This window comes from Rhinatrema bivittatum, chromosome 3 (assembly GCF_901001135.1).
Source record: "Rhinatrema bivittatum chromosome 3, aRhiBiv1.1, whole genome shotgun sequence".
In the NCBI taxonomy this organism is placed as follows: Eukaryota; Metazoa; Chordata; class Amphibia; order Gymnophiona; family Rhinatrematidae; genus Rhinatrema; species Rhinatrema bivittatum.
Genome location: NC_042617.1, coordinates 172,995,394 through 173,011,307, shown reverse-complemented (window position 1 = coordinate 173,011,307; position 15,914 = coordinate 172,995,394). Strand labels below are relative to the sequence as shown.

The 15,914-nt window shown below is 42.5% G+C and overlaps 1 protein-coding gene across 1 annotated transcript in view; it reads right to left on the bottom strand.

Moving 5' to 3' along the window:
* TFB2M (transcription factor B2, mitochondrial) overlaps positions 1-15,914 on the bottom strand; it is a 60,987-nt gene that overhangs the window by 16,342 nt on the left and 28,731 nt on the right. Inside the window, exon 7 of the mRNA XM_029593950.1 lies at positions 10,051-10,202. Coding sequence (XP_029449810.1) covers positions 10,051-10,202 — 152 coding nt within the window. The remainder of the gene's footprint in view (positions 1-10,050; positions 10,203-15,914) is intronic.

Sequence of the window (15,914 nt, the reverse complement as noted above, 5' to 3'; positions counted from 1 at the left end):
CCGGTTCCCAACCTCGGTAGCTACCCCCCCTAGTCGCCCCCCCTCCCCCCACCCCACCCCCTTGCCCTTTCCCAAAAACTAAGTAGAGCCACCACTGCTGTGGCATGGGGATCACGTGTTGGCATGTGCCCTGGTGCCCACCCCTGTCAGAAAAAATTTAAGAACAAAAATTAAACTGGGCTCAGCAATCACTTCATTTAAAGGATAATAGCATACCCCTGGTATATCCCACAACAATACAGACTCCCTCGATGCTGCACGGATTCCGAGTCCTGGTATCCCCCGTAGGCAAGGTAACCAGCTGGGGGCTGAAGCCGCATATATTGGGGTTCAAGGGGATAGCTGAACCAACCATACAGACAGTCAAGCCCTCAGTCCTTAAAGTCAGCAAAGCAGGTCGTTAAAGGACGATCTTCTTCTACCGTCGTCGCGGTAAGGTGGGGTCTCCGGCGAAATCCAATGTCCGTGCCAGGATGTAAAAGAGTATACTTAGGAAGCCCAGCCTGACTTCTTCCCGACGACTCCAGTGGATAAAAAGCCAAACAGAGAACAGAAAACAACAAGGCATATCTGCCAGAAAACTAGAGTACCATACAAAAAAAAAACAGAGTCTGGAGCCCCAGTACAAACAGCCGTCAGGAGAGCCAGGCCGGTACAGGCCGTGGGGCGAGCGGGCCGCACCGCCAACTCCGACGTCGCAAGAGCAGCAACTTGAAAATTTTTATATGGCAGATAAGAAAATGGAGAGCTATATACCTGGTTCCGCATCTCCGATGGTCTGCCAGCGGCCCTAGTGCCGGCAATAAGGGTCCCAAAATAGGAAAATAGAGTCGGGCCCACGGGCGCCCTCTCAGCCCAGCTGTTTCAGATATGCCTGAGCCGCTTCACGAGAGTCAAAAGTCAGTTGTTTATCCGCATTCCACACTTTCAATTTCGCTGGATACAGCAGAGAGAAGCGGATTTGACGGTTGTAAAGTTCTGTACAAATAGGAGCGAAGGATTTCCTGAGCTCAGAAACCCGCAATGAGAAATCCTGAAAAACTCGGATCTTGGAGCCGTTGTAATTCATCTCTTTCTTCTGCCGATATGCTTGCCAGATGTCCTGCTTGTGGCGAAAATTCATAAGTTTCGCTATCACGATACATGGTCTTGTCGCCCCCTCCTTCCGTGCACCGAGCCTGTGCGCCCGCTCGACCACGAGGCAGCCTTGCAGGGTAGAGAGGCCCAGTTCTGCCGGCAGCCATTTTTCCAGTAATGCACAGAGCTCACCCTCAGCCACACTTTCGGGGAAGCCCAAGAAACGCAGATTGCTTCGGCGAGCACGGTTTTCCAAATCGTCCAACTTTTGTTCTAGGGCTTGTATCTGGGTGCTGTGCTCTGTTATGGAGGTGGGTATAGTGCGTCCCTCGTCCTCCAGCGTGGAGATCCTAGTTTCGGCCTGTTCAATGCGTGGCGTAAGATCCGTGATCGCCGAGCAGACCGCGGTAAGCCTCTCCTCTATCCCTGCTAGCTTTTCGCCGAATTTCTCATCCAAAGCCGCTCGTACCGTGTCTTTAATGTCAGCTAGTGTGATATTTGCTGCTGCTCCTTCCCCCACGGAATCGCTCCCGGCCGCCATTTTGGACTCTCCACCCTTTGGCTTCTCCTTGTCCTTTTTTGCGGTTTTTGCGGCCATTCCCAGCGGCGATTTGTTCATATATCGCACGATGGACATATACACTTCCCAGGCAGGGCGTTACAAGTCGGGTTTTCGCGAGTGTGAGGCAGATGGATGCAGATTACTAGGGTGGACACCAGGAGCCCGAAGAGAACCCTCCGTCCGGCTCACCACATCACGTGATCTCTCAGCATGGTTTTCTTATCCATTTAGATTTCAAATTCTCCTTCCAAAAACCTCAAAGCAATCCCCCCAGAATACTGGCAGGCTGGGGTCACTGCAGGGCTATATATGCAGGGTTGGTACAAGGGGATTGGGCGCCCTAGGCACCTTCAGCCTTGCGCCACCCCCAGCCGCAGCCCCGACTCCTCCTCCCCCCTCCAAAGAAAACTTACAAAATACCTGGTGGTCCAGGTGGGGGCCCGGGAGCGATCTGCCGCTCCCGGGGCCTCGGCTGCCACTAACCAAAATGGTGCCGGTGGCCTTTAGCCCCTACTATGTGACAGGGGCTACCGGTGCCATTGGTTGACCCCTGTCACATGGTAGGGGCTAAAGGCCACCGACGCCATTTTGGTTAGTGGAAGCCGAGGCCCCGGGAGCAGCATATTGCTCCCAGGCCCTCCACTGGACCACAAGGGGGACGTCGGGAGGATGGCATGGTGAGGCAGGGCTGGCAGAATTTTGAAAGGGCACTTTTTGTCCTTTCAAAGTTTTGCCTAATGCCGCGGCACCCCCTAAATCACAGCACCCTAGGCACAGGCCTAGCTCGCCTAGTGGTTCCTCCAGCCCTGTATCTATACCGTTATGTCAGCTTGCTTCGCCTTCTTCTGCTGGCAGGGGACATAAACCCATTGGTCCCGAGTCCATCTGTCTACATGCTAGGAAAGTCTCATATTCTTTAGGAGCATGCTGAAAACCAGACTGGCCAGGCAATCCCAGAGGTCTGGGTTGAGAAGTGTCCTACATTATGCCTTGAAGAAAAGCCTGGCCTGAGAATCAAATATAGGGTCATAAGACAAATTTGAGATATTTGATGTTATATTTCTATACTGCCTTTCTTGGACACGGTCCAACCCAAATTAGTGGAGCAGTGGGTGCTGCCTCTCTGGACTTCAGTAAGGCTTTTAATACTGTTCCGCACAGAAGACTAGTAAACTATCTAGTTTAGGACTATTGCAGAACGTTTTTAATTGAACAATGACCTGATTAAGCAACAGAAAGTGGTAGTCACTGGATTTGATGCTGGTGAAGGTAAAATGACCTGTAGGATAATTTAATGCTATGTACTAGAGTTGCTTTTTTTTCAATATATTTTACGACCAATATTGCAGAGGCAGTTAAGGAAAAAATGTGCATTTCTAGATGACAAATGCTTAATAATGTACGAATGAAGAAGGGTACAAAAAATAACTGACAAAAAATGTGTCAAATGTTTTAAAGCAGTGTTTCAATGCAAAGCAAAAATTAAAATTAAGTATCTGGAATAGGACAAGAACAAGAAACTGTCAAACAAGAATGGGACCTACCAAACATATCAGAAGACCTCCTGAAGGTTGCCACATTAAAACCGGCAGAGAAAGCCAATATATTTAGGTGCCTAAGGGGGTAATTAAGCCTTTGTGTCACTAAAGATATGGCGCCTAGCATACTTTATCCTGAAAGCCACAACTTAAAAGCATTGCTAACATGAAAGTAGTTCAGAGAAACCCTACTAAAACGAGGGTGAAAGGGGTTGACTCAAGAGTAATCTAAAGAAATATTTACTATATTTTTCGCTCCATAAAACGCACTTTTTTTCCCCCAAAAGTGGGAGGAAAATGTCTGTGCGTCTTATGGAGCGAATATAAAAAAAAAACAAAAACAAAAAAAAAAACAGTCTAATAAAACTCCACCACCCTCCTGATCCCCCCAAGACCTGCCACAAGTCCCTGGTGGTCCAGGAGTGATCTTCTGGACTTGGGCCGTCAGCTGCCAGTAATCAAAATGGCGCCAACGGCCCTTTGCCCTTACTATGTCACTGGGGCCGACCAATGGCAGCGGTAGCCCCTGTGACATAGTAAGGGCAAAGGGCCGTCGGCACCATTTTGATTACTGACAGCAGACGGCCCAAGTCCAGGAGATTGCTCCCGGACCCCCGCTGAACCACCAGGGACTTTTGGCAGGTCTTGGGAGTGGGGGGGGGGGGGGGGGTTCCCACAGAAAGAAAGAAAAGTTTTCTGATCTGGGGAGTGGACCGAAATGGCCCTCCCCAGACCCGAAAACAAAATAGGGAGAAAAAAAAAAAATCTTATCCACTCCCCTAATTTGCTCCATAAGACGCACAGACACCCGGGGACAGAGCCGGTTTAGCACAAAATTTTTTTTTTTTAAATTTTTGTATACATTAGGAGGCAACAGCAAGTGTTCCAGCATGAGCTACAGGCTGATTTGGCTATACTCCTTTACATGTAACTAGTGAGAAAATAACTTGCTAATACAAGCATAACACACTTGCAAAAACACAGAATGATTGCATTAAAAAATAAAATCATGGGGAGGAAGTGACGTCATCCCAGCAGATGGCTGCCTAAACCTGAGTCTCCCTCGACAAAATCTCCTAACATCGAGCACTTCAGCGGGCAATTTTTTATCTAATAACTTCCAACGGCAGCTTGATCATTAGCAGATGTCAAATCGGCGGAAAACGCTTGATTTAAAGAAGTATTCTTACCACAAACTAGCACTGGAAGGTGAACTCCCAGGAGCTACCATGGCGACTGCACGCGAAGAATTAGTGGAATCGATAGAGGATGCAGTCGGCTCGCTTTCAGATGAAAATGTGCTGCCAACGAAGGTGGAAATGAAAAGCTGGTTTGCCAAACTGAAAAAAGAAATAACAGCTAATACCGCCGACATCATGACCTTGATAGAGGAGCTTAAGGGAGACAAAGCCGAAAATGGCCGCCGTATATTTGAAGTTGAAACTAGGGCGTAAGCAAACGGCAAAGATATCAAAGCGAATCAGGTAAAACTGAGTGCTATGCAAGATGAGATGGAGTGCCTTCAAGAAAAGGTAGAAGACCTCGAAAACAGATCCAGACACCACAATCTCCGTTTTCGAGGCATCCTGGAGTTGCCCGAATATTCGGATTGCACGACAGTAGTGGCTCAGATCAGCGCCATGCTGCTCAGAGAAGGCGCAGCCACATCGACATCAGAACAGGACGTGGAGGTGAAAATAGCTCGAGCCCATAGGGTGATCGGACCTCGGGTCAATAACCTACCAAAAGACATTATAGCTTGCTACCACGAATTTGCCAAAGAAAAAATAGCCTGGATAGCGAGACAACAACTTATGTGGCAGTGGCTGAGACATGAGATCATGATTTTTATCGATCTTTCCGCCAAAAACAATCAAGAAGCGGAGGGACTTCAAACACATTACGGATTTCCTACGCAAGGATAACATCAGATACAGATGGCTATTACCATTCGGGATCAGTTTTACAGTGAAGGGAGATGCTCATCGTGCGAAAACACCTGCGGAGGCCTCAAGTACTGCGGGAGGCGGGTTTCCCGGAGATAGCATAGCTGCCAGGAATCCCAAAGCCATCTAATCGAAAAGAGCAGCCCCCACGATGGCAAAGAGTGAATAGAGGGGATAAACGGCTGCGCCGGCATCCTGATTCTGCCTCTCAGGGATGAGAACAAGCATAACATGGTTATTTGAGTAAAAGGTTCTTGTGCAGCAGTAAGTGAACTGTTTAAGACACACAAAGACGGAGCTGCAAATGATCATAAGTATACAGTTAAAAATTGTACCAAGACAGGGATGCATAACAATCATTACTCTGTATTTACTAACCCTGTCTACAGAGGTCAGAGTTCTAATGTTATAAGGCTTTAGGCAGGTTTCATTTGTAAATATGGAGTGTTTTGTATGTTAGAGTTCATTAAGATTTCAGATTATAAACAATCGAATGGGGAAGGCTACTGCTGGGATGATTGATTCCTCCCCTGTTCAGACAGTATGGCCCTGGGAAAAGGAGCATGCTGTGGGGGAGATGGGAAAGCTGGGGGGGGGGGGGGGGGGGGGGGGGGGGAGATAGAGGTTAGACTATTTTACTTGCTACTTGGTATGGGGAAAGGTTTGGAATTACTACTAAATAGGCATATACGCACTATAGAGCAGCCGAGATTACCGGTCTTGTCAATATTGCCACATATCAAATTATTATGACGACCTTAAACATTATGTCCCTTAATGTTAAGGGACTGAACACGCCTTTAAAACGGCAATCTCTTTTCGATGAGCTGACTCAGCATCATGTTTTCATAGCCCTTGTTCAGGAAACCCACCTGAAGAAGAGTTATGAACATTTACTTAAGCATCCTAACTACCCTAAGCAATATTGGGCTGCTAGACCTATATCTCATAAATACTTAGGGGTAGGAATATTACTGCATAAAGATTTGATCTATGAAGAAATAATATGTCACCCAGATCCAGAGGGTAGATACCTGATCCTAGTCATTGCTATTGGTGGGGAGAAATACTCACTGATAAGCTCCTATGCTCCAAACACTGCACAGGGTTATTACTTGGAATGCTTATCCCAGGTTATTGATCATTGTGCTGAGGGTCATTTGATACTGGGAGGTGATTTCAATATGACAGTTAACCCTAGATTGGATAATTCACATGGAAGCATTCAAACCAAGCAGACAGACCGCCAATCTTCCATAGATTTGTGCAACGCCATGGCCTAATTGATACATGGAGAGTTTGGCACCCTAAATTAAGGAATTACACTTTCTTTTCCAGGGCGCACAAAACTTACTCCAGAATTGACTATCTTTTTGTGGCTAAAAGTTGTTTTAACCAGGTTGTCCACCCATCTATGGGACCTATTACATGGTCGGATCATGGTCCAGTTTTCATGCAGTTCCATATCTCTGGGTATGATAAAGGGCAGCAATATTGGAAGCTTAATGATAGCCTCCTTGAAGATGAGGAATTTTGTATGCAGCTGCAATCTGATATCCAGGAATACTTGCAGATTAATGATACTCCTGATATTTCTCCTATAATATTGTGGGACTGTCTCAAAGCAGTATTGAGGGGTAAATTTATAGCTAGAGGGGCTTATGTGAAGAGGTGTAAACAGCGGGATAAGATGGACACAATTCAGCAATTGCAGCAATTGGGGTTCATACACTCGGCCACAGGGGATACTCACCTTTTGGCACAAATGGACAAACTGCGTCATCATCTGGCAGAAATTGAAGCGGCCCAGATAGCCCACCGACTAGAATGCATTAAGCAGCTATATTATGAGGGGGGAAACAAGGCTGGTAGACAACTAGCCCGTAAATTGAAGACCAAACATACCCAGAATAACACTGTAAAGCTAAAAGATGAAAATGGGAAGATATTAACTTCTAATGCAGACATACGTCGACGATTTATATGCTTCTACTCGAAACTTTATGCACCTACCACTAACATAAGCCTGTCCGAGATAGAGGACTATTTACAACAAACGCAACTACCGCAGGTAACCCCCGAAGCACAAAATTTTCTAGTTTGGGATATTACCGCTGCAGAGGTCACATGGGCAATTAAATCTCTGAAATCGGGCAAGTCACCAGGGCTGGACGGTTTTCACAGCACCCTTTCACAAAAAATTTGCCTCTTTGCTTGTGCCCCCATTGGTCACTTTATTTAACTCTTTACAAGGCCCGAACTCGCTCTCCCAGGTAGCTAACCTTGCGGGGGTGACTAATTGCTAAGCCTGGACGTGATCCAACGGTCTGTGGATCTTACCGCCCCATATCATTAATAAATTTAGATATGAAAATTCTAGCTAAAATATTGGCCCATAGGCCTAATGCTTCTCTCCCTGGGCTGATACACACTGACCAATCTGGTTTTATTCCCGGTCGGATGGCATCGGACAATGTCCGCAAAACAGTCGATGCCATGTGGTGGGCATGTTCTCAAGATATCCCTTTGGTACTCCTAGCCATAGATGCCAAAAAGGCTTTCGATTATGTACATTGGCCATTCTTATTCCAGACCATGCAACTATTCAAACTGGGGGATAAATTCATAAATTGGATTCAAAAATTATATGAGGCACCCACAGCCTGTTTAAAAATCAATGGGGGGTACTCACAACAGTTTGTTGTTGGGCGAGGGACCAGGCAGGGTTGTCCGCTCTCTCCATTATTTGCCCTCTTTTTAGAACCCTTTACCCAACGAATTAGAAGCAACAATTTAATAAAAGGAATACAGGTTGGCGAATTCTCTTCTAAACTGTCCCTTTTCGCCGATATCCTGTTTACCATTACTGAACCCTCTCAGTCATTACGGGCAGTCACAGAGGAAATTACAGCCTTTAGCTTAGTTTCTGGTTTCACAATCAACTGGGAAAAATCTGAATTACTGAATGTCTCTTTGCCATCTGATTCTATAGCCCAGCTTAAACAGGATCACCCCTTTAAATGGGCCAACCAAAAAATAAAATACTTGGGGGTCTATTTGGGCACCAAGGATGATCTGTTCCAATTAAATTATCCATCACTTATGGCTAAAATATATAAAGACCTTGAGGAGTGGGACCGGTACCATATTTCCTGGTTAGGGCGGCTGGCAGTACTAAAGATGAACATGCCTCGGATTCTCTATCTGTTGCAAACTTTGCCAATTGTTATACCTGCAAAGCTATTGGATAAATGGCAAAAAAGATTAAATAAATACTTATGGAAGGGGAAAAGATCCAGAATAGCGAAAGAGACACTATTTACCTAGACATCGAGGTGGACTGGGTATGCCTAATCTCACTCGATATCAAGGAGCTGCTCAGCTTAAAGCGGCAATAGAATGGCACAATATTAAGCATCGCAAGCCCTGGGTACAGTTGGAGCAGGCGATAATTGGGAATCTTCCTATCAATGCCTTGTTGTGGCAAACACGAGACACTTGGTATCCAGTGGTGAGATTTCCTGAGACAGTGCAGTCCACCTTGTTGGTCTGGGAACGATGGAAGAAAACATTAGTGGGCACCCAAACTTTCTTTCATAGTACCCACTTATTTCATCATAAGGCTTTTCGACCAGCTGGCCATCCAATAGCTTTTAAACATTGGACTACTAATGGAGTAACACAACTAGCTCATATTTGGTCTCCGGGTGGGGCTGACTCCATTTCCTACACTTTGTGACAGACCATTTAGACTCAGCTGACCTCTTCAAATATCTGCTAGTCAGGCATTTCTTTCTTAGCAATCAGATTGAAACTGACTTAGCAAGGGGCATATCCTCCTTTGAAAGTATGTGTAGACACGCAGATACGGTTAGCAAACATATATCTAACCTATATGGATTATTGTGTGGTGATTTTAATATGTTGGCGACTCACATAAAAGCCTGGCAATCGGATTTACAATGCGACTGGACAATGGAGGACTGGAAGCAAACATTCCAATTCTTGAGGAAAGGCTTAATATCGGCGCTGCACATTGAAAATGGATATAAATTGTACTTCAGATGGTACACTATACCTGTCCACATACAACTTATCGCCGAGCACCATGGGATTATGCTGGAAATTATATCAGGAAAGGGGAACTTTTTTCCATTTATGGTGGTTGTGCCCCAAAATTCAACAGCTTTGGAGTTCAGTCTCCGCCTGGATTTCAACAATACTGGGTACTCGCATATTGCTCACTTTGTCCCAAGCATTGCTGAACGATGAACTTAAAGACAGATCGAAATTCCATAATTATTTTATTAAGTATGTGGTAACAGCAACGAGATGTGCAATAGCACGTAGTTGGAAAGACATACGGGTACCCACATTACAAATAGTGCAAGCCTCGGTCATGAACATGCATATTCTTGGACGAATAATTGCTTATAAGAATAAGTCGATCCATAATTTTCATAAAGTATGGGGACGCTACGAACAATGGTTACAAACTAACACTGGTTAGCTTGGGGGTGCGTTCTTCTGTTGTTCTAACCTAACTCAGTGTCCTGAAATAGATCCTATATTTTGCAGTGAACCCAGATATACTAGGTGACTCACTACTGCCTTTGGACTGTTTGGCAGGCATGCCTTATTGCTATGATCTTTTATAATCGATACCAACTCTAGTGTTTGTACAAGCTGTCAACCTCTAGGGGGGAGGGGGGGATTAAAGGGGGTATACAAATATAATGGCGTTTATTCACGATAATGTATTCTTGCAATAGCAATACATGTCTAATTTCAGTTAATTTTCTACAGTGGATTGCAAAATTGTTTAAGTTACTTGCCAATAAAAGTTATAAATAAAAAAAAAAAAATAAAATCATGGAATACAAACTAGAACTAAAATAAAAGATTTTAACCTATAGTTCATACTCACTTCAATCTGTCTATTAGTTTAGCTTTGCGCTTAGCTAGACAAACTTTCACCATGAGAACAAATGTAGCTGAATTTAACTTGGACAAATGCGCTGTAAACAAATTCCTCCGAGGAGTTATACGGACCAAGCACAGGTGGTCATTAGGCACATACTGTAAGGAAAGTAGAAAGAAAAAGTAATAACTATCATCAGCATGTTCATCTTATGATCTTACAGATTTTCTCATAAAAATATGCATGCTATGTATATCATATCAAAACTTAGCATAACAGACAAACAAGCTTTGTGGGGCAATTCTATCAAAACACTTAAATGTTAGCATACAATAAATTTTCTGTCTTGTAACTAAAAGAAGGTCAGAACACTTTTTAAATCTGAATTTAATATTTTAATTGTTAATTTTGGACTACTAAGAGCTGTAACCACCACCACAAGAAAACCTTCTTAGACTGTTTTCAAAAGCAGGTCTAAGTGATAGTGATGATGTCAGAACTCCCATCAGGAATCTAGAGTCAAAACTAAAATTGAAATGAAATAACTATTAAATTCAAGGTATGATTCACAATTAGAAACAAGACAGAAAAAAAAAAAAAAAAAGATTATATCACAGATCAGTAGTCATTTTCCACAATGCTTTCACGATGTTGCTTTGTTTGCTAGGTGAAAGGTGTTTTAGGATGGGTAAATATAAAAAATGTGTTTGAGGTATGAGACTGGTTCTTATCCACATAAACATAAGATACTGATTTTACAAGTGTGCTCAGGCATTTTGGAGGCTGCACATCTCAGACTGTTTGCCAGAAGAGGTTAAATCTTCCTTACAAATCCATGTAACATTTTACGTGGCTTGCCAGCATCATGCAACGTGAAACTTCTATGTAAAAAAGGATAAAATAAGTCAAACAGGCAGAGATGTCAGCATTTATCTTCACTTGAAATCACCTCGTATCAAATAATTTAGCAAAGATAATTGTGCATTTAAATATAAATTTTTTGTCTCTCATATGAGTTGACCATTAAATTGCTGACACTGATATTGACAGTGTCAAAAATACAAGGTATCAAAAAGTTTTATAAGGTGGAGGGGAGAGTTTCATACTCCGTTCTTTTTACCACAGCAATCGGGTAATAAGAGCCGCCGAAGTTGATTTAAAAACGGAAAAAATGCCAATAAAAAGCCTTACGATTATGAATAGCTTCACCCAACAATGATGTAAAAGATCCGTTGGATCTGAAACGCGGCCACGTTGGGACACAGTCACCAGATAAGTCGGTTGAATGTTTACATCAAAGCCTTGAGATTAAAAGCGGGCGCTTTAGATTTGTCACACCGGCACAGCATTACCGTTAAGATTTTTAAACTCACGCTACACAGAAAAAAAAAAAAAAACAAAACTAGACTGGAGGAGGACTGTTGATTACAAAAAACATATTACCCTAGTGACTGAAAGAAATGTGATAGCTTAATAGATGCGCTATAGCTTTCTTCATGACTACAGAACTATTCTACAATCTATAATATTTTCTAAACTAGATTACTGCAACTCTTTGCTTTTAGGTCTTCCAGCATCTCACACTAAACCCCTTCAGATGGTCCAAAACACGGCTGCGAGAATATTAACAAACACACGGAGAAGAGACCACATATCACCAATCCTCAAAGACCTGCACTGGCTGCCAATTCACTACAGAATCATATATAAGTCCATAACCACTATTTTCAAAGCTATACATCAACAATCTCAGCTCAACCTTCAAATTCCTCTCAAAAAATTCACGTCCAAAAGACCAATCAGAGAGTCCTATAGAGAAACCCTACAAATACCACACTCCAAAACCATGAAGCACATAACCGCCAGAGACAGGGCATTCTCCACTGCAGGACCAACTCTGTGGAACTCTATCCCACCAGATTTGCGACAGGAACCATGCCTTCCTACTTTTAGGAAAAGACTTAAAACGTGGCTATTCATGAAAGCTTTTCCTGAACTAAACTGAACTTATTACATTATCAACCAGTCGCCCAGACTTTGCCTTAATCATGGTAATTAACATCCCTACCTCATAAGGGCAATTCATCAATGCTATAAGCACATTGACTGGCATATATATTCTTTTAATTTAAACCCCTGCATTCTTTTCTCAGATCCAAGTTATTTTATTCCCTTGTTTTATTGTAACTGCATTCCTTAGCCTTCTCTTGATCTATGTTTTTTACTACTATTATTATTATTATTATTATTTATTACTAAATGTTATTTTTTGATTTTGTTCCTATCCACTTGTTAATTGTGAACCGACATGATGCGATATTTATCGCGAATGCCGGTATAGAAAAACTTAAAATAAATAAATAAATAAATATTATTTTTCCATTGCTAGATTTTAATGATTTCAGAACCGTTTTACAAACTCTGCTTTTTTCATCCATTGATTATTGGAATGCTCTTTTATTTGTCTTACCTGGAAACTGTTTAAGACCATTAAAACTGCTCTAAAATGCAACTGCCCGAGTATTGTGCGGAGGAAAAAAATTTGATCATATTACTCCAACTTTGATTGATCTTCATTGGCTTCCAATAAAACAGAGAACGGAGTACAAAATTCTATGTAATATACATAAATCACTAAATTGTAAATTTAAACGTTTCTCTACACCTACACACACCTGAAAGGAATTTAAGGTCAGCCAATAAAGGACTTCTTACAGTGCCATCAATAAGAACTGCTCATTTGTCCTAAGTCAGACAGAGCAATTTCGGTTGCAGGCCTAAATTATGGAACTCTCATCTGATGAGACATTAAAACATTAAAAAAAAAAAACAAAAAACCTTAAAACTTGGTTATTTAAAAAAGCCTATGAAACTTAATTTTGAATAATGTTTAGCAGTCAGATACGTCTGATATTTTTAAAGTAATGGTTAAGCAGGAATTAGCAGTCAGAAATGCTTGTGACACTAATGCAGTGGTGTTAGCAGTAAATAATGGTTAGAAGTGTTACTTTTTGTGAAACATTTTTTAGATATTTAACTTTTTATTTTTATTTTAGATATTAGTCTATTTTAGAAATTTAGTCTCATGTATTTTACTACTTAGATATGAATTTTTTTTAATCTTGCCTATTTTAATTTAATTTCTCTTTTAGTAAGTCCTTGTATTTCTTAATTGTACACAGTCTAGATTGTTTACAGATTGATGGTATATAAAATAAATAAAATTTACTGGAATGCTTTGTGACTTAAACAAGTGCGTTCACTTCTGGGGAAACAGCCTATTCCCATCCTGTGAAACCAGGTGTTACAGCTTGGCTAAGGAACGACTTCTCAAAGTTAGCCTCAGGTGAAATCCATTCTAGATCAATCAACTCCTTTACAGCCTGATGTAAGGGAAAGGAAGGTTTCCTAATATTGCCCAGGAGGCAACAAATAGGGACCTTCCTCAGAGCTGGTGGATCCTCCTCCTTGTCCTCCACTTTATGTAGTATGCTCAAAGTCTGCCATATTAAGGACACCAACTTCTCGATGAAAGAGATAGACAATGGCTGAGGAATCCTTCTCTTCTTCAGATTTCTCATCAGGTCTGTATTAAGCACATTTTTTTTTTTTTTTTATGAACAGTGAGTCTGCAGACCCAGAGACTTGCTCTTCATTAGGGTCCCTATCTTGTTGCCTCCTGGACCTTTGCTTGGGCAGAGCTCTTGAGCTGACAGAACCAGAAAAACCCCGAGCAGAGAGAGCAACATTGGGAGTGGATCCTGCAAAATCTGAACATAAGAACATAAGAAAATGCCATACTGAGTCAGACCAAGGGTCCATCAAGCCCAGCATCCTGCTTCCAACAGTGGCCAATCCAGGCCACAAGAACCTGGCAAGTACACAAAAACTAAGTCTATTCCATGTTACCATTGCTAATGGCAGTGACTATTCTCTAGGTGAACTTAATAGCAGAACCTCCAAGAACTTATCCAATCCTTTTTTAAACACAGCTATACTAACTGCACTAACCACATCCTCTGGCAACAAATTCCAAATTGGCACCAGGAACAGCTGGAGTGGAACAGGGCCAGGGACTGAATCTTGAGCCTCTACAAAAGCCTCCTGAAGGCACTTAAATTCCCTAGAAAAGGACTGCTATGCCAAAAGACAAGACATCTATCATAAGGGCAGGAGCACAGCCTTCCAAAGTAGCAGCTGAACTGTGAGCACCCAACGCAAAGCCTTCTGCAGAGAGGGAAGAACGGAGCTCCCCTTCACAACCATGGGGCACAAAGATGGCTACTGTGCTATTTTCCATATGACAAGGCCAGAAAGAAATGGCCTACCTGACAGCTCTGCTGGTTTGGGGACCTCCCCCTCCCCAAAGAGGGTGACATCATTAAGAAGCACTACTTCCTCAGCTGCACAGATATGGCACTGATCCCCGCAGTTACTTTCTAGCCCACATAGCTTAAATAAATCACAACCTTCTTCCTGCACTGCTGGAGACAGAATACTGGCAGATTTGTATCAGCACAGATGCATATATGAGTGACGTCAGCAATTCTTGTTTTGTTTTCCCATCTGCTGGTTGGACTGAATAACCCATCTGTCTGGACTAACCTGTTGAGGCTGTTGAAGAAATGAGATTTGAACTCTGGTTGCCCGGATTCTCAGTCCATTAAATTTAACTACTAGACTATGCCTCCCTCCTATTTCAAAAGCATAGGTAACAGCCCCGCTTAGAGCTAGTAGCACTGTTTCTACAGTGCTCCTAACCCAGGATGTAACATTGGCTCTCAATTGTAAACTGTTGTGATCTATACATGGAACAACAGTATATAAAATATTTAAATAAATGTGTTTTCAATGTATACTTTCTGCATAACCCATCTCCAAAACACAGAAGCTAATGACCAACCAGTTCATACACAGCCTAGAAGTCACTATAAATTTAGTACATGGACTAAATAGAAAATATAGTTATGGCATGGAGTGTACTGTCACACTGAGTACTTGTCTCAACTAAATGACAATAAGGAGAGCATGCCTGCTCACCATAAACTGTATTTTCCGTAGTTAGGAAGAATTAGCCATTAAATGTAGGTGACATCCAGCAGCATCAAATGGCTCTACTTGGCATGTGCAGGAGTTCCATGGGGGTGTTGCCTTGTGAGTCTCCTCAGTCTATATCATAGCTAATTCTAACTAGGCTGTCAAATATCCAGAGAGGCAGGTGGGTATTCCGTGGCTAATTCATCCTATCTTACAGAAAACACTGTTTACGATGAGCAAACATGCTTTTTCTGTCAATAAGTAGGCTGAATTGCACATTACATATGGAGAGTCCTAAGCTGAAGGTTGCAGGGAAGTGAGGGTTGAACAAGCAACTGATCTCACTGTGGAGAGATGTCTACTGCAAGAACAGGCTGCACATAATTGCTTGTCCTTTAGCCTGTCCTTGAGAGTTTATCTAGACAACAATGGGACATAAAGACGTGAATTACCAAACTGCAGCTTTGCACATGTCCCAGAGGGGCATTTCTCTAAGTTGAGCAACTATAGAAGCCACAGCTCTGATCTGATGAGCTTCAACAGAGTGTGATCTGCAATCTTTTTAAGGTGTAGCAGAGCTGACTACATTCAAATATCCAGGTAAGCAAAACATTTGGCGATACGATTGAGTTCTTCTCTTAACTAGGCAAAGGCTTTTTCATAATCTAAAAGGTATGAAGGGCTCTCTTTCACAGACAAGTGGTCTCGGGGAAAAAAGGTGGATTATAGAAAGCAGAGCCATAGCCAGGCAATTTTCCATCTATGGCCAAGTAAAAAAGTGCACCCTCATCCTATGCACAACAGGAGTTTGGAGGCTTAAAAAAAAAAAAAAT